The sequence below is a fragment of the Bombus pyrosoma genome, linkage group LG1 (assembly GCF_014825855.1).
Source record: "Bombus pyrosoma isolate SC7728 linkage group LG1, ASM1482585v1, whole genome shotgun sequence".
Lineage (NCBI taxonomy): Eukaryota > Metazoa > Arthropoda > Insecta > Hymenoptera > Apidae > Bombus > Bombus pyrosoma.
In genome coordinates this window covers 12,333,468-12,357,750 of record NC_057770.1, presented here as the reverse complement: position 1 = coordinate 12,357,750, position 24,283 = coordinate 12,333,468, and the positions used below count along the sequence as shown (strand labels likewise).

Genomic DNA, 24,283 nt, shown 5'->3' with positions numbered 1-24,283 from the left:
ACAAGATATATAAAAATGATAGACAGCTAGAGATATCGTTTGTTTTCCTTTCTCCAGCGATCTTAACTCGCGAGTCTTCCTGAAGGGGATGATAAATCGGCGAAGAGGTGGAATGCAGGAAGGGAAAACCTTATGGTTATATAATTGTTTACGTAACGAGGGCATAAGTAATATATTATCAATTGGATACCATGTTTCATGAATGTCTATTTTCCCATTACCTAAACACATACATTTCTGTATTTCGCATTATTTAAAGCCTTGACATCTTGCAAAAATTTCACGAATTCATTTGACAACTAAAAATGCAAAAAATGTAAATTGGTATTTAAATCTAAAATTAGCCGATATTCGATTCTCTCTATAGATGTCTAGAAAAATGGCAATTTTTCCCAGGCAGCGTTACCAGAATAGATCGTGGCACAACGTGGGTTCGCGTGCATTGAACTGCGATTTAAAGCGGCCCGGTGCAAAGTACGCGCGAAACGGTATAAATCGCCACGGTAGCTTTCATGTTTAGGCATGAGTTAAGATTCTTGTCCCCTTCCCTTTCATCTTCTTAACGCCACACTTCTTCTATCCTCCCTTGCGATATCGCCCGTGCACCGCCATTAATATCAAAACGCTAAACGCAAATCTGCGTAATCTTCTTAGTTGCTATTCGCCACCACGACATTAACACCTCGTCGAGCTCTAACGAATATTCGCCAAGTCGTGTTCACGACCTCGAACCCCTTAATTCCATATTTTCGTCATATTTCTCTATCATCTTTGTCGTTTTAAAATCACGTGGGGTTCGATATGGCGCCATGGAATCCCTTGTGAGATTAGCAGAAATGATAACAACGAGAAATGTGCAAAGTCACCGATCGATAAATTCCACAAAATTAGAATAGTGGCGATAAAATTACGTTATAAAATGTTATTATTTGTAACTCTAAATATTAGATTTGTTTATAAAAAAGGGAATTTTGATAATAGATAATTGGTTGGATGTAGCGTATCATGTTTCTTCCTTGCGGTCTTGTTTAATAATTACAATATTATATAACGTAAAATAATTACACGATGTATTTTATTATGGCAAATTTTGACAATAATATCTGCATTTCTCGGAAGAATCATATTTATTATGGACGCCAGAAGCGAATTAGTTACACTCACAACTATATTTCGACAATTTATAACTATACTTTATTAAAAATATGCAAATATTTATAACTAAAAAATTTTCAAAATACTCGTTGATTTGTAATTGCACTGCTTTGTTATACCACAGGTTAGTTTTTAGTTATGTTTTATCTCGGAAGTATAATTGAACTAATACTTTGAATTTGACTTATCGATCTAAAGATCTAAATAGTTTGTCACGAGGCAATATCCAAGACAATGGTGATACGTTGAAAATAATCTTATCACAACACAATCTTTGAGAATAATAATCTTGTTAGTATAATATTACCTTGTCAAACGGTTGAGGCGCCGGTCAGTCGGTAGGATAATAGAAATTACCATGTATTTGTGTTGCCATGTATTGTCTATGTTAGTCTACTTAAAATATCGAGGTTGCTTTCTGCCATAGAGAAAGATTAATGATTATTTGGACGATTTGTTTTATGGCAGTCGAGTAAGAATTTTCGTACGATTGCGCGTTTTCATGTAGAATGAAACGTTCAATCTGATAGCCGCGATTTCGTTTGCTCGTTGGCGCGTGGAGAACATTTTTCAGGACAAGTGGTAGGTAATGTCAGGCGACGGGAAGGTAATCAGGTTAGGAAATTTCTAGTATATGCTTGTTATTAAAGAATATGGTTTCTCCGCAGCTATCGGGATCAAGGTAATTCTAGACTTTGCTGACTCTAACGAATTTAGCAGGTACTTAAGCGTGAGTCTTCTTGCGTTGATTTTTATTTTTTTGAATTTTCGTTATATTCTCTGTCCCAAGACCTGCAGTGACTTCGTCATTTCTCTATGCTTAACAATAAAAAAATAATGGGAGTATATATTTCAAAATTATTTTAGGAGATTCTACTAAAATATTCATTGCCACGATGAACATAAGTGACCGGCACAGAACTATGTAAGAAAGTTTAATAATAAAAAACTATAGAATATAACGTATTTGCATATTTCATAAAATTCGATGCTATAAATTTGTATGTTTCATTGTTCATATTTTAAAATGTAGAATCCACTTAAAACGAATGAAAGCTCCAAATATGCTATCGATATACGTATCTAGTACTTGAATTTTAAGCTAAACTGAAATATCATCCAACAGAATAAACGAAAATATATAATTAAAGATTAAAAACTACTCAACTTATATATAATCAATGCTTTCACAAAATTTTATGAAATAGAGAAATATTTCATAAACGTGATTTTAAAATCGCGAAACAGTATCTAAAGGAATCGATTGGACTGTAGATACCAAAATATGATATATGTATTATTGTATATGTATATTGTGTATGTATGGCCACGTCACTTTTGCAGTCCGTAGGTAGATATACAGTTGCATTGACCCGATGTCAGGCTCCGTACGATCGGCGCGAAAACGTCGCAAGAACGGTCACAGTTATACGAGTGGACGCGGAACGCTTTTCCGTGACTCGTTTACGAGCACGTTGTACCTGACATTCCGGCCGTACGCTCGCGGAAGAACGTGTTCTCGGACGAGTCATTCCTCAGGAATCCCTTGGAGGCAAGTAAAACCGGCCTTGGACCTCCTTGAGGTCTCTTGTGTCAATATGCTGCGCCTATCAGCCCTCCCCTCTTTGACATGCAGATCAGCCCTGCCACAAGAAACAAACGTGCCTGGCTTTCATAAAGCGAGAACGCGACACTGATGTTATAGGGTTTCTTACCGCTTACTACTTAACTATTCCACTGTTTCAATCCAAGTACACGAATAATCTCAAAATTTATAATTTTTTTATCTTCCTCCTTGTAATCTCTATATTGCTGGTACTGTTTGGCAAAATTAATCTTTTGTGGTCGACATATTCTTCTGGCTGTACTACTAACCTACACCAATAAATATTTACAGTTTAAAGACAAATTTCGAATGCCGCCACTGTGGTAATATCCAATCAAAGGATGAAAGGATCACTAATTTTCTAATTATTTTTTAATTTCGATTTCCTAATTTCTGTAACTTCGTGGAAAAAGTCACATATATATATATATTATTATTAAACCTTCTATGAATGTGTATCAGGTACAAAAGTTCGAAAGTTGTGTTGAACTATTCGATTATGGAAAAACTGCATTTCTAACGTAACTTTTATCTTCTTTTGTATTTTTCGTCGAAAAATATATTTTTCGCTATTTGTATTAAACGCTACATGCGGTTGATTAAGCGATCGAAGATTTTAAAACTGCGTGACAATACTTGAATGATGCTTGGTTGGTCGTGTGAATCGCGTGACTAATAATATCGAGTAATTGGAATCGTGATTTACTAAATTACACGATTAATTGAGAAACTTCCTCGTAAATTTATAGGGAGTCTGAAATTTCTAACAGACTTTCTTTTCCTAAGGAATATGGAGGATGTTATGGCTTAATCGATAAATTTGTCTTAATCGGTATATCTTGGAAAGTTCATTGAGCTGAAAGAATACAATGATTGTCTGGTTGCTGAAGGAGGCCAAGGAGATTCTTGAAATTAATTTTTAAGGACACTGTAATAGGGTGAAAGTTGCTTCTAAGGTATTTGACATATCTAGACGTTAATTACTTGCAATTATAAGTAAATGTGAATTGGCAAATTAGTGCCAATATCGCGATTGTTTAATTTTTTCTTTCAAGTATCCATGACACGTCTGCCTATAGAGTGAAATACGAATCATTTGTAAGCAATTTTAATGTGTTGTAATTGTTGAAAGAACTTAATAACGATTACTTTACACATTTGACACGGTTAAATTTTATCTCTTAATAATATTGTGTGTATTCATGTTTATATACATTCGGTACATTTTACACATTTATATTTGCCATAAATATAATCATTCACAGTCTAACAATTATAAAATTTATAAAATCGGAGTGCGTAATTTTGACAGACTTGATAATTCCAGTGATAAAACATGTATCGTTAAATAAACCATGCTTCTTATCTTCGGCTACAAAAATTCTACGTCTACCAGATAAGACGTTTAACCATAACCGTAAAACGCAAATCATAAACTCGCCACAAATTCAGGATGTACAATCTATTTTATTCTACTCCTTCTTTTGCGGTAATTGTTAAACAATTTCAACAAAATCTCATCAGTGAGAACATCATTGGCGGAAATCGACTCTGAGACAGCAGCACATGCAGGAAATATAAATTTCGGAAAGCGTTGCGCGGAACACAAGCGCATCCAATTAACACCATGGAACTGGCGCGAAGATAAACTCTACTGATCACACGAAGATGTTCGGTGTCGATAATATCTTTGCACGCAGCTGAGATTTATGACGATATCAAGTTATACATGTTCTCATTCCTAGGCGAAATGCACCCGGCTATATCGATACATCCTGACTTCCGACGACGTTCCCAACGCCTTTAATCGTTCTCCTCGATTTTGCCAGCGGATACAGAGCGTGTCGTCACCATCATCGTGGTTAGAATTGTCGCCAATTTTCAAACTTCCTTCGAAAGTTACGAATATTATTATTTGATACTGGAAGATCTTTGACTGAACGGTACAGGAGGAAAGTACGATGAGTGTGAATATTTGCAATTTTCAAATTTTCAAATCAATGAATTTCGTAAAAAAAGATAATTGAGTAATCAGTATTTTGGATATAAATATTATTCAAGAGGGACCCCGTGATCAAAATTAATAAAAATGGCTTGTATTATTGAAATCCTATAATGTACATTTTATAGTAATATATATTTATATAATAAATTTAGAAAGAAGTTATTGCGTACTTTTAAGTAAAAAAGAAATAATATTCTGGAAAAGCCTCACGAGAGTAAACATCCATAAACTTGATGCGCTGCTTCTAAAAGTACTCCAGCATGGATTACAAAGTCTTTTAACGATCTGTAAGAAGATAAATCGATTTTTCATAGTGATTTCGCATTTTTAATGCTTTCTTTCTGTTCGTAAATTTCCTCGGCCTGAAACCGAAAGTGATTAGACCGACGTTTCCACTTCCGGATGTTTATCGTTTGAACCTTGCGATACTCTGTCTCGTTTTCGTTGTGGAACACAAAAGGATTTATTCTCTGTTAACATTGAATTTTATGGTACAGTTGCTACGCCATACCGAGAAACTTTTACGGGCAACAGAATCATCCATGCATTCAACGAATTGGATCCATTGGATCGTGAAGAACAAAACGTCGAAAGATGGAGTTTACCTCTCCGATCAGCTACCGTGGTTATACAATTTTCAGTGGGAAATGAAATTTTTTTGGAATGGACCAAATGAAGGAAAACAGTTGTAAACCAACTTATACATCAAATGAAAAAGCTAGACTTTCCAGTTTCATCGTTTTCTTCAATTTCATATTTTACAATAGAAGAAAATATTATAATGTAATTAATGATATATTAATTTATTATGAAAATATAATATTGTACTACATGTATTTAATATTATAAAATAATTAATTGATTATGAGAAAGTAAAAAGTAAGCTAAAACCAATTACAATATTAAATTGAATAGAAAGATAAATTATCGAATATTAGTTCGTATTTCCGTCAGAGCTTAAGACTGAAATGTGACGCAAAGTACGGATGGGAAAATTATAATGAAAAAGTGAGAGATTTATGGTGGAAACGTCGATATGATTCCCGAACAAATGAAACAATTAGGGGTGTGGTCGCATTTCTTCATTCCCACAACACAGACTTCTCGTAATGACCACTCCTTTACATGAATAAATAAACTCGCATACGATTACACATGATTTTGCATATTCTGGTTCTCAACGATTAGCGAACCGCTGCTTGAAGCCTATTACCGATTATTCATGGTATGCCTCCTGAGTTTTCTTAATTTCCTGGTTATTACATATTGATCAAGCGTTTTTGCAATTTTCCACCGGACATAATTTGTCATATCAGTAGATTGAAAGACATTTTCTTTTAATAAATAACTAAGCTTAATACATACAGGTAAAAAGGTGTTCCCTTGCGTTGTATATCATCAGTATTGCGTAGATACCTTGTTTCGATTGTGCGTCCGAGTACTATTACGTAAATGAGTATGAACGAGTAACGTAGTATGAACTGTATTAACTTTATCAAACTCCTTTTGTAATGACTTGCAGAGTATAATTTCATTACTACTTCATTTTCTTATTGTGACAATTTTCGTTATTGTTTTACAACAATGCTTTGATATCCTGTCTTATACTTTCGATTTATTATATTCATGGAAAATGTAAAATATTGCAAGCTAAAATTTTGCTTCGTTTCAACATTTTTCCTTTATGAAATATGTTGCAATCTTTATTTTCATTGGCTGATGGGATCAAAGTACGTAACAACAAATATAGTGAGAAATTTTTCTTCTCCTATCGTCTTTTCACCTAACTTTCTTTATTTCTGATCTTTTTACTGATGGTCAGGGAACGAAGTAGACTCGATTCCTTTTTTCGCGAGACGAAAAATCAACAGCCTTGAAATGCTTTCAGCTGATCGAGAAAGCTGAGGTTGCGTCGGAAATAGAACGTTCGCAACGGATGCATCGTGCAAACATAGCTGCCCTGCAATAATATTTGCTCGTCGAACGATATGTTTAGTGAAATATATTGGCGTACGAAATGATGCTTCTTTATTGAAACTTCATTGCTCTTATCGTAAAAATTTCTGTCTCAATGATTTAAGAAAATAGAAATTGATAGAGCATATATATCGTATATAATAGAACATTGATTATTCAAAACTACTCATGTAAAATAATTGAATTCTCCGGAATAATTAAATAACTTTGTTTTTATATAAAAGAGTATCCTTTATTTTTACATAAAAATGTAACAATTTCTTATCGTTTCTATTCTTGTATCTATCAATCTTATTTACGACTATCGTCAATTTTTACATTAATCGGTATTTCAATATTCCATCATTGCTTTGGTCAATGGAGTGTTCTAATAATCAAGGAGTGTTATAATAATGCATTCAGGTTGCAAATGAATAATGAGAATAAGATTAAATAAATTCTGATCTCGTTTCATTTCTCTTGCTTGTTATCAATATCGACCGGCTGCTATAAAATCGATGTAGCAAGGGAATCGTTGAAGTCGCTCCTGTTAATTATAGTTTCGATGTTGTCTTGCGTAAATACATGGTAAATTAATCAGTTCATTAGTGGAGCAGGCAAAAGCGACTTTCTGCTCTCTTCTGATAAAATAATCTTTTCTATTGCTTTATTTTCCCGGATCGAACGAATCTTTAATATCGTTCTACGCTGGATCTGAACCAGTTTAACACGATCTCTCCTGCTTTTCTCTTTACTCTCGGTTTATCTTCCCTTCCAAGGGAATTCTACAACAAGGATTATTTCCCTACTTTGATCTTCGTCCAGTTTCACGGTGTCCGAATAAAAACTTCAAACATTTCTTTACAGGGTTTCTTAAGGTTCATAATATAAATCTCTTCGAGTTTCTACCTCTTTCCCTCTCTTACCTCTGATCATTCTCTTTTTCATACTAGATAATTAAGCAAATCATCATTTGAATGTTCAATTGTTTTATTGAATACTGTTGATGATCTTAAAGCTCGATACAAACCCTAAAGCCTGAAGCATTTGGATACTTACTGAAACTTTTTATAAATATATTATACAAAATATTTTGAAATACATCACGAAATAAATCAGAAAATAAATCACGCATTTCGGATTTGCTTCTTTTGCCAATTTAATTACGATACACATATTTCATTACAGACATAATGACATTTCAAAAAGTTCCTTATAGCACACATAATGTTGTACTCTTAAAAATCTTCGAATAGTGATAAATGCTCGAATATTATCTGAAATCACTATATCAGTTTTTATATCGATTTATAGCACACAACAACAAGATATTATCATCTTTCTATGTAGGCTTTCTTTCGTTCTTCTTCATTATCTGGTTTCATGCGCTCGTCCATTGTATCCAGTTGCTTTCATCCCAAGCCTTTCGTCTATTGTAAAAGAGCTCCTTTCAATTTCCATTGTCCACCATCTCGATACTTTGTCCCTTCCGAGTTTTGTCTCCAGCCTGCAATTGCTCGGTTTTTCTTCGAGACTAATTGCTCTCTTTGTCGCGTACCTTTTTGAGAAATTTATTCCCTTGGTTCCACTCAGCTTTTTTTCAATTTCAGCTGGAGAGTCTAAAGAGGTAGCTGGAAAAATATTTCAGTTCACTATTGTAGTACGTCTCGAATATTTTTCAACAAAATAATCTACACAAGAATTAAAACTAGCAACTTATATTTAGGATAATTCAAAATCAATAAGCTAATTTTCTATAAAAAAAAAAAAGGGAATCCAAAATAATCGAGAAATTCACGGTTCATACATTGTGAATGTATTATTCTTACGCTATATCTATTCATGTTATAAAAATATTTGCAACACAAAAGAGAATTGTTTTGTCATTAATTACAAGACATGACACAAGTATAGTCACTGTTCATGCCTTGTAATAATTATTTATACGTTCTTTAATCTTCATTTCGTCGTCACAAGCTTCTTCCATTTCTACTCAGAAAAAATTCTGCTACAATAAAATAATAACCGAATACGCAACACAAGTGTAACATAACTCCAGTATAAATACATACAAAGTAATTTAGAATTCATTGAAATATATATAAAAAATGTATAATCTAAGACTAAGTTACAAATAAATAGTACTATGAAATAGTTCAAAGGCTTGTTCTTATATAACGCTGTGTGAAAATACTTTCTAAAAATATGATTTAGATGTCATGCCAATATAGATAGCTCAAGATTTTTGCAGAACGCTATACATATCTGAAAATCCTGGCTCAATAAATAACTACAACCACGTTATTCATCTCCAGCTGTGTTCATTCTCACTACCATATCGATTTTACCCTTCGACAATGTCTACGTTCGCCTACCGAACAGCTCCATTCGCCAGCCGCGAAATCAGATAGCATTCAGGAACGTCGCGCCGCGTCGCCGTTTCTCGGATTGAACGGCGTTCTGCCACCGCGAGACGTCCGTTTCCCGTTAGTTCGTCAGTTAATAAGATTTCCTGTTGATCGGTTCCAGGGACGAGGCGTAGGATGGGCCCGACCGCGCGAGCAGTCGTCCTACACTGAAGAGGAGAAGCTCCCCTAAAGAAGAGAGAGAAGGAGGAAGGAACGAAGGATGCCTGCCTCGCAGACCGCCGCCACAGAGCGGCGAAACGAGAGGATGGTGAGTATATATTCTTTCTACGGTTGTCGTTTCCGCAGGAAGCGACCGACAAAAAAACGTTAGGGGGTGGCGAGATGAATGCTTTAGGAAATAGCGTTCCATTTTCTCTCGATGAAGGCACAAATGGAAGTGTCGAGATTTTTGTTTCCTACCTGGTTTTAAATAAAGTAAAAAATTGTAGACTTAGTGGAGGATTGGACGTGTTCACGTGTTCGAATTGAAAGACTTTCCTGACTTTCTTAATTATTTAAATTATAATCCGTCTAACAAGACAAATTAATAAAGGTAGTCAAGACGTGATTGCTATGTCTGTAGTTATTGGCTGCCGATTAGTGATACTAGTGATATTATACTGAAGATATTCGATTGTTACTAGTCGGCAGCCAATAACTGCAGCCGTAACAATCACGGTTTGTTTATCTTTACTGACTCGTCTCGTTCAACGAAGTATAAAAATGTTCCTGTTTTAGATTTTTAAAAATATAATTCGAGAAAACATAATTAGAGATTTGTTAAGGGATTATTTCGTGTCACATTTTTATCTAAAAGAATACATAATAGATGTTAAAAAAGGAAATATGATATTATGAATTGTATACTTTCAAAAATGAGAGAAACTATTACAAACATTATTGTTTATTAACGTTATTTGATGATTTCAAAAAATATAAGTTTCATTAACTATAGTATTATTATGTATGGTATTAGAAAAGTGGTAATTTAGAAAGGAAAATATTTTAACGCGTCGCGCTCAAATACGAAAAAAATTGTACACGAGTTAAAAACCAGTAATTAAAACGTCACTTCTAACGTTCGCATCAAATTCATAGCATATGAAAGAGTTAAACAGACAAAGGAACACAATTTTCCGAGAGTCCGCTCGACAATCGCCAACTACCGTACAGCGGATCGCAACGATGTTCGCTTCTGAAAAGCCTTCGTACCATAGGAGCGTGATTCCGCTTCCGGTTAGTCAACGACGCCGTAACAACCGTTTTTGCTTGGCTATCGACTTTAAACTAGAAGCTGATTATTTTTCCCCTTCTATCCTACGTATTTTTATTTTTATTCTTATTATACACTTCCGCTCTCCTTTCATCTCTTTTATCTTCTACTTAATATCCTTCCCCATCTTTTCTTACGAGTTTAAGATAATTTCTCAAAAACTTTGCAGTTAATTCAAATTAATTAATGTGCAATAAAGATTTGCGTTGATTTTGAAAATTATTTCATTATTATAGTAATATTTATTAATTTTAAGAATCACTTAAAATTAAATTATTTTATTCTATAAAATTGATTACATCCATATATCTATATAAGTATTTCTGTCTTCGTCCCGTCAACACACGCTTCTCCTTCACTCATCGATTAATGACCCGATTTGACTTACTCTTTCTGAAGTGATCCTTGAGACGATGATCGGTCGTTGCACTTTATAAGGGCTACACCCCCTTGTTCAAGAAACCCCTATGGTTAAGCAAGTTTCAAGCGTGTTCGTCACCTGAAAACAGAACATTTTTCTCGTTGAATTTGGATTTTTCTTAGAAATTTTTATAAAATTCGAAAACAAATATATTTAGTATATTTATTATTTCAGATCACACACGAGCCGCCAAAATTAAAAACGACCCTGAAAACGCCTCCTAAACAAGCGACCAACCCTCTTCAGTTTGTTAAAGTTGGACCATGCTCTTTATATCGTACAGCTCAAGAACAATTGCAAAAAGTCCAGGAAGTGAAGAAAATAAAACAAGAAGTTCGCGATGATCCCGAGGATTGGCAATCGGTAAGATCATTTCTTAATAAAAAATAAAGAATGAAAATGCTTACACTAAGAATGAAGATTTATTGGATATTTTCAAATATCTTTAAGTATTAAATCAGTACTTCTATGGTGTGTTCAGAATCTGGACAATTGGAAGAGTAGTCGAAGGAAGCGTCAGGAACACATCATTGAGCGTGTGGTCGAGGTTAAGAAACTCGAACTGGAGGAACACGATCGACAGCGCCGTCGGAGCAAGACTTTCTCAGAAATGATGGAAGAGAGAGGCAGTAGGGGTCGGAAACTGAGCATCAGCTTGGCCATGTACCATGAGGAAGATGCCAATGATCTGAGTGACCTTGGTATAGGAACCAGCAGCGGAAAGAGTTCGGTTAGCGGCGATACGCACGATGACACGCACAGTGTCTTGGTAAAAATCATACATTTATCAATATTATATAAAATACAACTTCGTATATCTCTTATTTAAAAAAGATATAAAAAATGCTTATAATCAATATTTATCTAGGTGCATCTCATTCGTAAGTGTTAGGACATTTATAAAAACTTCAGTGAAGAAAGAATTTAGTCTGACTAAAAAGCAATTTTCCTCAATGCGAAAATTCTCGCAGCCTACTCTTTATAATAATTACTCTTATTTCCACATAAAACCAAAAACTCGACAAACATTTTCCAGAGCGACAGAGATAGCGAAATAGAGAAAAATCACTCAGACGTGGACAACGTGGCAAGCGAGAGCGTGATCCACAATGACATCACGACATCATCAGCGACCACAACGGCGTCAGCGACAACGACGACGACGACGACGAAGAAACCATTCGGGAACGGGTTTCACAGCAGCAACCATAGCCACAACAATCAGGAGTACGATTCAGCGACAACAGCGACGATCAGCTCCCCAGAACCAGAGGAATATACGTACGAGGGTGCGATTCGCGGTTACGTATCTCGAGTGTCTCAAAATATACCAAGGCGATCATTGGTCAACCTGGACTCAAAACTCGACAGCACCAAGACATCAACGAACGGTTCAAAGACGAGTTTAAATGACGAAGGTAAATCCACCATACCGGTAGTGAAGGTCGATATCCTAAAGAGGCGAGAGATCTTCGAGAAAGCCTCGCAAAAGAACAACGAGAACAAAACAAACAACAGGCTCTCCGGAGATTTTACCGGCACGAAATCTATCAAGGAACGACTATCGAACCTAGAAAAACAGAAACACGAATCGGAGCATATCGACAAGATCGCAAATAAAGCGTTAAACAGACTGTCCGGTGACATGAGCTCGATCCGTGAAAGATTATCTCATCTGGAGAAGCAGACGTCGGAAAGAGAGAACAAAAGTTCTGCGTATCGTAAGCTGAGCACCGAAGAATTGGAGACAGTCAGACCGCTACGGGATAGATTGTCCACTTTGGAAAAATACAGCAGCAGCGACGAGTCATCGGCACCTGGCAGTACCGCTCACGAGTTACGACACAATGGTGAGCTGTCTGCCAGATCGATAAAGGATCGTTTGAGCGCCTTGGACGCGGCCAGGAGCAAAGAATCAGCCGATAAGAGATCATCCTCCGTAGGAAAGCACTCGTTGTGCTTCCGGGATCAAGAGAACAGAATCGATACCTCGACTCCTAGTGAGAGAAGCTCGTCGCCTGACTCAGAGTATCGCGTGCCAAGAGCCGCCTTCCATAGAAGCCTGGATTCTCTGGACGCGGACGCTTCCAGCGGTCCCGACACGTTCGAAAGAGTGCAAAGCTTGGAGGAACTCGATTATGGCAGACGTTATCCGGCGTCGTCGTCATCCGCCGAATTGTTAAACGATACCGATCGCGAGGATTCAGGGATCCACACGGCTGACGTCAGCTGCTCCGTGAGTCAAGCGGACGAACCAGTCGATGAGGACATCGTGCACGCTAGCACGATTATCGAGCGACAGGAGGTGATCGAGGAGAAACCGGAGGAACCTCGCGACGTCGAGACAACGAACGTAACTGTCGTTGAACAGCAAAGCGCCGCTGTATCTGTGAACGAAATCTCGACGACTTCTGCCAGCCAACCTGACGCAGTAGTAACAAAGAAGGTAAGGCGTAACTACGGTGTTGCATGGCAGTTTCTCTACTGGGTAAATCTACTTTTAGTTGTCGTTATATCTACTTGGCTGGCGTATGTAAAAGTGAGAGTCTATTGAGTGGGGTACAAGTTGAGTTTGCTTGCCGTTCGCGAAATTTATTTTCTACGTTACCGAGTATCGAGTAATCGCGTAGATGTTAAGATTAAGTATTCGGATCGGTTTAGGTTGTGAAGGACGGGCGTCAAGTAACATCTCAGTTTAGATTCTAGGATTTGTTTATAGGAATCCGCCAAACTAATTTGTAGAGTCATCTGAAATTATATCTACCACTATGTTTCACATGTAAATTCGAAAATGAAACGTACACTCTTGCTGAGAAGAATTGCTGCAAAGTAAAGATCATGAATTTTAAATTGCATCCATATTTTAATAAAATCGATTATATATTAGTAGCGTATAATTTCTTCGTCATATTAATATCATGATTTATATTTTATCAGTATATTCCCTCATAATTTCAAATGACTTCAAACAAGCTATTACTTGACGACCGCACCTGAAACATTTTTTAACAATCGTGACTTTGAGTGATAATCTACTATTCTTGTTGTTTGGTAACGGGATGGCAGGTAGTACGATCTATCCAATAACTCTTTGGTTCTCTAGGGTACTGCTGACACTTCTGGGGAACTGTCGACTAACAAATCACAATCGCAGGCACACATAGAAGTTACTAACTCTAGTACACTTCGTTCTTATCCTGCTACGAGTCGCCCGATCGTGTATCAAAGTCCCAAAGTACCTCCGCGACGATCACCTCCCGATATGCTTCCCAAACCAAAGTTGCCTGGCCCCAAAGAACATTTAGAAACTAAAACAGATTCTCTGCCCGCTAAAGAATCGAACTCTGCCGCGTGCAGCAGCAAACTTTGCGCTAACGAACAGGACCCGAAATTCAGTGTCGACGAAAAGATTCAGGGTACCTCAAAAGAGGATTCAACCAAAGTTACGGATTCGTCTCCAATACCATTAGACTCTGCCGTTATAGACACTTGTTCACTGTCACCTGTTCGAGTGGCAGCGGTTCCAACGAACCTTCAATTAGAGTCTAACGCTACCTCAGCTTCGAACTGTATCGCGAAAGAAGTTCCAAAGACTATAACGACACCAGTCACGTCTCCACGGGCAGCATCCAAGATTCCCACTCCGCTTCCTCGAAAAACGATAGGCACTAAATCATCCCCCACCAGTTCTACCTCCTCTCTGAGTCCGCCCATTTCACCATCCTCCTCTAAAACACCATCATTAAAAGCTAGAACGTCAAACGTTAAGAGTCCAACCAATCAGTTGTCTTGTCCGCAATTTCCGAAAGCATCAGAGATACCAATCCCCGTTGGTTCTAATGTATCATGTAACTCGAATATTCTCCTGTCACCATCCTCGAATCTCGAACAAACACCATTGGCATCCTTCAGCACGAAACATATCTCATCCCCAACGTTCAGCACGAAACACCAGGTGACGGTGGGTGAAGAGACACTGCCTGCAGAAAAACGCCGAACGGTGATGGAAATTTGCGAAAAGGTGGTGGTACCTCAGGGCAAGACACCTACGACATCTCCAGTGACGCCATTCATCACCGTGGATCGCGTCAATGAGAAGCCGAGCTCAGCGACCGAGGTTAGGATCGATCAGCAATCTAGCAGTCCCTCGAGAAAGTCTTAAAAGAGGAAATGAGAAAATTCGTTCGTCTTTATGACTATCCTCGCGTAGCACTATTGTCTCTATCTCGCCCTTATCGTTAGACCTAGCTTCGTCTAACTTCCATTTAGATCTTGTACATAAGAATGGGCTTTAGAATCGGGCGTTCAAGTGGCGGGAATCGATACACGACCGCTTTATCGATAATTAAAGAGAAAAACGAAAGGATTCAGAGATTATTCGCAGATTAGTTTGAAACTACGAAACAGTAAAAAAGAGTTTCTAACGAATGTTACTCTCATGAGCTTATATCGTACCTAACTGAACAATTCCATTATCGTGCCTCGATCGTTTCTATAGTAACTATTCATATACATATGATATACACTATATGAAGTAATCGTTTAAAACAGAACGCGTTTTGATTCGATGAAATACTGGGAAGTCGTATTCGCGTCTAGGATTTATAAAGATCAGGAAACTGAATCCTGCCACTTAGAACTCCCGGATAATATTAACCCGTCTTCGCCTATCGCTTCCACACGTATTTATTATCCGCCATTACGCACAAATCTCACTGGAAACGAAGGCGTGAGACCATAGTTAACGATGTAAATAGACGACGCAGGAGCAAAACGTATATAATAACCCCCCAGTATCGAGTAGAATTAGATCAGGTAACCAGAAACACGTACTAGCCGGAGGTAAACGTTGTACCAATTCGTACAAACGTCGATAATCGCGGAAAACGTAGTGGCCTAATCAAACAGGGAATACATTTTGGACCTAAATACCGATGCCTAAATGCGATCGATCGCTGTCGTAACAAAAATCATAAAATATCCTAAGCGATAAGAAAATTTTGGTGTGGCTCTAAACAGTATTGATGATATTCTTAACATTATTAAACTATTTAATATTATCCATAAAATAAAGAACCAATGGATGAAAACAAATCCTAGATAGCTACTATTTCAAACTATTCTAACACGATAAGAATAAGACTTCGTTTTAGATTAACTTGTAACCGATCTTAAAATACGACCTGTCGACATTAGGCGCGCACTATATAGTGGATAACGATCGATTGTAACGTTTGGGGGAGGCGTATGCGGTTAATGAAATATAAAGTTCAGTGGGCAGAGAAATTTGTCGTGTCGTGTTTCCATCGTAACCGAGGATATACGAATTTCCTTGATAAAGGATTTTGAAGCACGAATGAGTCAAAGTTGCGAAGATTTAAATATCTATCTCTTGACAATATATCAGTCATGAAACATGTGATATTTAATCCATGGAATCTTTCGTAGAAATAAAGAAAATCGACGTATCCATTTTTGCTTCAAAGTATCTTGATTTCGCTTCGACGAATACGCGATAATCGTTATCGAATGCCTTTCGAGAGAAACGGTAAACTGTCGAAAAATCAATATTGAATTTAAAGATGTGTAACAGACCGATCAATTTTACCATTGTCTTCGTCACCCTGATTGTTCGAAATAAAACTTGGAAATTCTGCTAAGTATATTCGAAACGTAAATAAAAGGGAAACAGTATAAATTTTCAAACTGTCTGTTCCACTGATTTGTTCACGAAATAACCCAATCATCGTGCATTTCGAGACTGGGCTTCGATTCATTCGTCAATGAAAGATGAACGTGTGTAAGTCTCGTATAGAGCAAGCGTCGGACGAACCTCGTCAATCAAGAATCGTCTTATCGTCTCCGCGATATACGTGTCATCGGTAAACAACGACGTCGAGCTTTAACGTGCAGTCGCAATCAAGTGACGAACGCGTTCAATGTGCCGTTCTCGTGAACCATGGGTCGAAGATCGGTCAGAGTGACATTTAATTATTACGAAAGACGTTCATTACTGACCCACGTCACGATAAAAGTGCCCTGAATTGTTACGATTATTCGTTCTACCATATCTTGAGTCATCACGTACTTCGTTTTTCATGACGTTAATCGATGCATTAAACGAGGTAAGAATTCGTGTGGCATTTCGTCTGGTGAAATTTTTTGATCGCTGAAAAAGTTTTTTTGTTGACCATCTGATTTGCCCTTTATCCATGCATTATTTTGACAGTTATTAATACATTTGCACATTTTTTCGTTAGAAATGTCTTTATTCCAAGTAACATTTGTTCCATCACAATGTTCATTATGTTTCTTTACTTTTTTAAATTGTTTTTCTTCGAAAAATATATAAATAAAACGCAATAATTGCGTGAATGTCGATATTTATTTAGCAACATTACTAATTAGTAATATTATTAATATCCAAACATCGTTGACCTGTAGTATGAAACCAATCAAAAAGAAAACTTTTTCCTGTGTGTCACAAAATTACTTTTTCCCACATATATCACCTATTTTTCTTAATTTCGATTTTTCCTCTTCGTAAAAGTTTATTGATTGCTTGAATTGTGATTTGTGATAAACTTAATGGAAATCGTTTCCATATCCATCCATCCATGGTCGAGATGAGTAATTATACCAAATGCTAGAAGTTCGTTCCATTTTTTACTAGCTTTGTCTGCCGTCATCGTCAACGATCATCATGTAATTTCAAGCCAGTGTTGTAAATCTAAGATCCGCTACTGTAAAGAGGTAAGACGGTATTTTCGATTGTTCAAGCTAGCGATAAACCCCACACGACCATGTGTTTTTCTACCTTCTACGACCGGATATTCAGTTCTATCCCGCTTATCGCTAGTTCTCATATTTGCTATCGATCCGAGATTATGCATGGCTCCAGCTTAATTGATTTTATCAGTTTCCTAGTTTCGTGCCGATCTTCGTTTTCGTATCAACGCACAAACCTCGTTTCTTCACTTCTTAACGTGATGTAAAAAGTTTTCCTCGAATGTTAAGTAGAAATCCACATTTCTATCGACTAGTGATTCACATTTGACCCTTTTGTGCGCGTTCCGTAGAATTTATGCACTTGATCACATTGCGATTTTTTTCATTTATTGTACCATAGCTATTAAAACGGAAATTATTAACAGATAAATTTTATAATTAAACTGTATAACTGACATAAAGTTGCAATTTGCAGCGTGCATTTTAACAACATGATAAAGTATCAGGTCATCTTGAAATACATTCAGAAAGCAACGAAATATGTTGCTAATCAGTTTGCAATTACCAAAGATGTTCTTCTTCGATGACCTAAGCCTGTTAGAGTCTTCCATGTACTGTAAATTCGCCGATCTTTGCACTTTGAAGTAATTATCTCTGTGGCACCGTTCCAAATAGTCATAAATCGGTATTTTTTCGTGATAAAATCTTTATCGCAGCATTCATTTCGTCGTAAACCAGATGACTTTTTAAACCTCTTGCATTATTTTCAACTATTTATTGATTAGAAAAATCAATTATCAAAATCCTGGATATATTTACCTTCAGAAGTTCACATTTTTATTTGTTTCATTTACGGTTCTTTCGCAACAGAAAACAACTGGGATTAATATGATTGATTGTTGGCTTTCAAACAGCTCTAAACCGTTTCCTGTTGTACGTTATCTTGATAGGATCGGGATTAAACAAAGCATTTGCTATCAAGATCTCCTATTTTTATCTAATTTCAAAATCTTCAATGAAAATTCCATGTTAGACATTTAAATACGATATATTTCATCTCGAGTCTACTGGAAATTGTATTCGAGGAACCACGCTTACTTTTAAACGTTTGCACGCTTACTTTCATTTTTTACTTTCAATTTCTCTTAAGCTATTTATCTCGAGTCGGATCATTTCCTGAATGATTATACAAAGTTATTAGGACAATTAAAACGAGTGGTTCTTTTATTCTTTTTCGCGGGATTTCTCGTTTCGGAAGTCATGATCAGTACTTCTCAAATATATTCTCGAATATTATGTTACATTAGCTTCGTATTATTTTATTGTTAAAGCTTCTTTCCAGATGATCTTCGTCGATAAGCAATGCCGTATTCTTTATTAGGTATAACTGATGGAATTGACATTTCAGTTAAATATTTCTCATTGTACTTTAGAAGCTAGTTGAGAACTGAGAATCGAAATAGCGAACTTAGTCACGTTTCTACCTGTACGGTTAGATTTAGATAAACGTTATCATTATTGCCGAAACGTCTTATCTTTGTTTGTTCGCACTTTCTTAGACGATGGCAATAACACGCGACATCATATTTGCACGAAAACTTACGAAATAATAAACTGCGTACATTTACCGCTTCTCGCCACTGATGCATGCACTATATTTTTATATAACTACAGTAAAACTCGATTTACGACGACAGGGTCGGGGGACAAAACGGTCTAATAGCTGGGTCAATCGGATAATAAAAGTCTACCAGTACTCCTTTCCTTTGCTACTTATCATTTGTATAATCAAGATTCATTTCTTTAATATATTAATGTTATATATATTAATATTAATAAATTAATTATAATTTTATTAATGTAACTGGATTTTGCTAAACTGAAGTTTGTAAATATTAAGACACAAGCTTTTATTCGTATATACGATGCGTCATGTAGCCTGAAATCAGAATCAGATTGGGCATTATGATGACATCAGTTCTGATAAATGGAGTTTTACTATAAATATGTTTTTAATTCCTTATAAAATTTTGCATTAGTAGTGACTATCAGAGTTTTTAATAACATAATATGAAATTTCTTGTTCACTATTTTCTTTCTTATATTCCTTTAACCATATATGCACCGATAGTTATATATATGTGTTATGTTTTGAAAATGAATGTTTAAAAGATCTTTACATCTATTTTAAATTAATATCTTTTTAATTTGTATACATTTAGTTACGAATTTGTTTGTTTGTCGTAATTATTAGTTCTAGCAGAATAACTCATCGTTCTATGTGTGCGCCATTGCACGGATTTCACGAGAAAAAAATTCACGATAGTCATGCATGAACGCTGGTGCATCGGTGTCTATCGAACATGAGAAAAAAAAAATAAAGAAGCAAAAAGATACTCTTAGAATGCAAAATAATCTTCCATCCGAAACTGCAGTTGCCTTCGAAGCTGTTGCTCGAAATCCAGTGTTTCTCAAGCTATGTTTTACGCTTGTTTCTCTTAATATCCTCACGACACCAATAAAGAGTAATATCTATTCATATTAAAAGCAATTAAACATTAATATAGACAATATTAGTAGCAATCTGTATAAAACATCATTTAAAACGAATCAGTTGATAAGATTCAGCTCACTCCTCAAAAAGTTAAGAGTGTAAATATAACAATTTATCTCACTCGGTTAAAAGTTTCACGAGCACATGTTCATAACATGTGGGAAAAGACGATTATCAAATATAGATAAAACTTTATCGGATCACTCGACTATTTTGCCACGAAAAAAATTGTAAAAAAGTTTCAGTAAAATTGATACCATCGCGCGTTTCAAACACTATTCCCTCTGTCAATTGAGAACGAATCAATATGGCATAAAGTAGGGTTGTTTGGATCAGAATCATTTTCTCGTTTTTCATATTTTCTTCCTGCACCTAAAATACCAAATAACCATATACCTTGCTATATCGACAAAAGAGCCGTGAAAGTTTGAGAAACCCTGGTCGGCGGGTGTAGCACGCCGGTGTTGATTTGCATAGAATGTAGCGTTGCGAAATACGCGTACGGCAGAAGCAATAACGCAGAGATCGTCTCTTCAGGAACCGATCGTTATCGAGAAAGCGGACGACGAGGAGGCAGCGGCGATTTGCCAGCCGAGCCCGCCAGTCGAACACGAAGAGCACGAGGAAAAGGAAGTAACGATGAACGGGAAGATCGAGCAGTACGAGCTACCGGCACGAAACTCGATCAAGGAGTCGATCGACGTGCACGATGCACCTGAAAGCGAGCCGTCCGCGAACGTCCCTATGCCTGTGCCTGAAAGACCGACGACCTTGACCCTCGATAAACCGGAAATCGTCAAGATGGATACGATGAACCTTCTCAGCCCCATATCGCCCATGTCTAAACAGGTAAAGAGATACGATGCTCCTTAACAATCCTCGTTTCGCTGATCCGAATCGGTTGCATTGGAGATTGGTAGATGGATCAAGTTAAAAATTTACATAGAATTGTTCTTTATTCTTGAATCGCGTGGTGTGCTAGCTTTCTTTTCTCTTCTTAAAAGTCCGTAGTATTGCTATTGCTAGAACTACCTGTTTAATAATAAGTGAATATTATATGTGATGATAACGGAAGGGGGCGATGGGGCACGATAAGTCGCTTTTCTTATTTTTTATAGCAGAATAATTCTAAAATTCAGTGCCTTATCAATTTACTACACGTTACTAAAATTGTCTTTTTATTTGGTTTCGAAGCTAAATTAAATTTACAAAAACTGTAATTGTGATTTATTTAATTTTGTTAAGAGCTCTGCATATTTTTAATAGTTGTAAAAAAAAAGGAATTTTGAAATCTGTAACTTGACAGATTTGGTTGTTCTAATGTTAATGAAACAGTGATTGTGATTTGCGAGATTGTAGTGATGATAGTCAACATTTCTGAAATCAATATCTTTGATGTAAATGTTTTTCTGTAGAAGAATCTCGTAACCAAATTTTATGAAAACAGTTTTCGTGATATGTGATTCGTGTGATTGTATTATGATTTTAAAGTTGTTCTTATATGGAAAATGAAAAATGTTATATATCGTGTCTCTTCTTCATGGCATTTTTCTTGTGTTTTTCATTTCAAGTTTTCCTTCTACAGATTTTGCCACTAAATTTATCAAGCGACGAGGAAATAGTCGCCGGTTTGGCGTTTCCTCTGGGGCCACCAACCAGCGTGGAGCCTCCGAAAGAGAAACCACCACCACCACCAGTGGACATCAGCGACGAAGAAAACCTTCCAGTGGAACCTCTAAAAAGATTGAATTCTACTCGCAGAATAAAGAAGGAACTACGCACGAGGCGCTCTGATTTTCTTGGAATCGAAGGGGTATGCGACAGTCGTGTCTAATACGTGGAATGAAATCGCTCCCGATTTTCTCCGTTCGACGTATATTGAAATATTCAGCACGGAAAAGCGTGTACGAGACTCGAAATTTTTTTTACGACAGAACGTCGACACTCTATCGTAACTTTCGTTTCTTCTCACGGCTTTCCACCTCCTTCCAGTGGCTTTCACTTGTTTCCGGAAGCTGATGTGTTCCACGGCCGTTAGCGCACCCGTGTTTAACGTTGCGAGAGATCATATCGCAGGCGTAACATCGTTTAATGATATTAATTGGAGCACGTGAATGGATTTACGTAACTCGCATTCGCAATTATGCTGCGCGTTAACCTAGCCTGATGAGACTCGCGTGTTCGTTCGTTGACCGCGATACTACTGCTCGTTTATTTCTTGCGAATAAGTCTTCTTAATAATTTCAGTACTTTTTTGTTCGATGAAAAATTGTCTTTATTTTATTTGTCTTGATTTTATAAATTAGTCAAAGAATTTTTGATATCGCTATCTAATAGATACCATTAATATTGTAAGTGTTGTGATTAAACACTACAAAAACTAATACACGTAATGTTTTACATAAGCTAAAATATAAAAGAGGAATTACGTAAATGAAGAAACTATGTTGTTCTATCAAAATGATTTAATGCTTATAGCTCGTTATATCATTATCATTTAGAGGAAACGTACAATTGACGATTGATCCAACAGATTAAAACATACAATTAAGACAAACATATTTATTATAGTGAAAATATTCTTAGTATGTAACATTGACCAAAAATTTCGAACAATATACGTTATCTTGGCAGTTCGAAAAACTATATTACTTCAAACAAATAACAATTTATCTCCTAACTCTCAGATCTCAAATAATTTAATTCTCTAAAGTAGTTGTTATGAATTGTTAGATTATTATTTTACCTAAGTAGAAAATTTTGATCGATTAATCGTTTCCTAGGTAACTTTAACTAATTATCATGTCTTATATTAAATGAAGATGTGGCCTATTACTTATGGATGACCGTATATACATTCAGAGCCATTTTAACTCCCCTCCGTTGTTGTTTCAGGGCCCAAGCTTCGAGAGTTAAAAAACACTTCACATTCCATCAAACTAAAAAAAAATTCCTATCCCACCACGCAAACGATACTGAGCCATGCTTCAATTTCCAGGTAAACGATGACGAACTGGAACGCGAGTTGACTCTAACAAAGCCACCAGACATGGCTGCGATTCTGGCGGAGGAAAGACGCATCGAACAGCTTCATCGTCGCTCGTACGACACAGATAGCAACTACGAGCAGGATTCCAGCCACGAAAGAGATTCAGGGGTCGAACTGGGCCACGTCGAAGACTGGACAAAGCAACCGGTCAGCCCCGATATGTCTCAACATAGTCGCCAAAGCAGTGAGCCATTCGGCGCCAGCGTCACTTCTTCCGAAGAAGACGAGATCACAAAAAAAGAAAGGGAGATCATCGAGGTCCTTGAGAAAGAGGAACAATGGCGGTACGGCAACAATCGTGAGCTAAACAGGTAGGAATTATCCAGGAAAAAGTTGTACCGTGTGGGGGTATTGCAGCCAAGAAGGGTGTTAGAGTAAAATCAACTAGGCTCGATATCGCTTATCTCTACATAAATTTGTAAATTTTCCGCTTCTTCTTCGTACACTCTTCAGGATTAAGCGTAATGTAATACACACTCGTTTCTGAATTTTATCGGTTTTCTATACATATACAGTTCCAGATAGATAGAGGATTCTTACTTTCTCGGTCCTTTTGAGTTTCATGGAAGTGCTTTGAGGTTCTCTTTAATGTCTCTCTTGTATGTTTGCACGAAGATTCTTGTAATTTTTCTTGCCGTTGGAAGCATGCCAGTGAAACCGAAGACGTCAATATCGCTTAATAAAGCACTGTTATTATTTACTTTTTTATTAATTATAATAGAAACTACAAGAATTTTAGATAATTTTTAAAAATTCTAATGTTCTATGTCTATCAGGGTTTTCATGAACTGGCGTCTTCAGTGATCACTACGACACACGATGGTCCATAAACAGAATTCAGTAGCTCAATGGTTTAAAAAACAGAATCAGAAATCTAAATAGACAAGGATTCATTATATCATAGATTCCTTAAAATTATTTTCCAAGAAATTTCGAACATGACTTAAGAATATAACTTCAAAATTATTCATTTCAAAGTTAAATCATTTTTTCATTATTTCGGAGATTCAATATTCCTAATTTTATTTGTTTTAATGTTTTCTATTATTAAAACATAGATATTACAATAAATCGGAACCATGAGAATTAATTTTCTATTTTTCTAGTTACTTTTAACATGTTCAAAT

The 24,283-nt window shown here is 36.4% G+C and overlaps 1 protein-coding gene across 6 annotated transcripts in view; it reads left to right on the top strand.

Annotated features, from left to right (window-relative positions):
- LOC122570676 (uncharacterized protein CG43427) overlaps positions 1-24,283 on the top strand; it is a 157,728-nt gene that overhangs the window by 127,860 nt on the left and 5,585 nt on the right. For 4 of the 6 annotated variants that reach the window (XM_043733348.1, XM_043733305.1, XM_043733327.1 and 1 more), the window contains 8 exons: positions 9,252-9,398; positions 10,999-11,187; positions 11,306-11,593; positions 11,861-13,270; positions 13,928-14,941; positions 20,645-20,956; positions 21,693-21,920; positions 23,106-23,467. In XM_043733348.1, the coding sequence (XP_043589283.1) occupies positions 9,351-9,398; positions 10,999-11,187; positions 11,306-11,593; positions 11,861-13,270; positions 13,928-14,941; positions 20,645-20,956; positions 21,693-21,920; positions 23,106-23,467 (3,851 nt within the window). In that variant the 5' untranslated portion in view covers positions 9,252-9,350. Of the gene's footprint in view, positions 1-2,499; positions 2,708-9,251; positions 9,399-10,998; positions 11,188-11,305; positions 11,594-11,860; positions 13,271-13,927; positions 14,942-20,644; positions 20,957-21,692; positions 21,921-23,105; positions 23,468-24,283 lie in introns of all 6 variants that reach the window. The other 2 variants (XM_043733338.1, XM_043733358.1) reach the window with 2 other exon arrangements.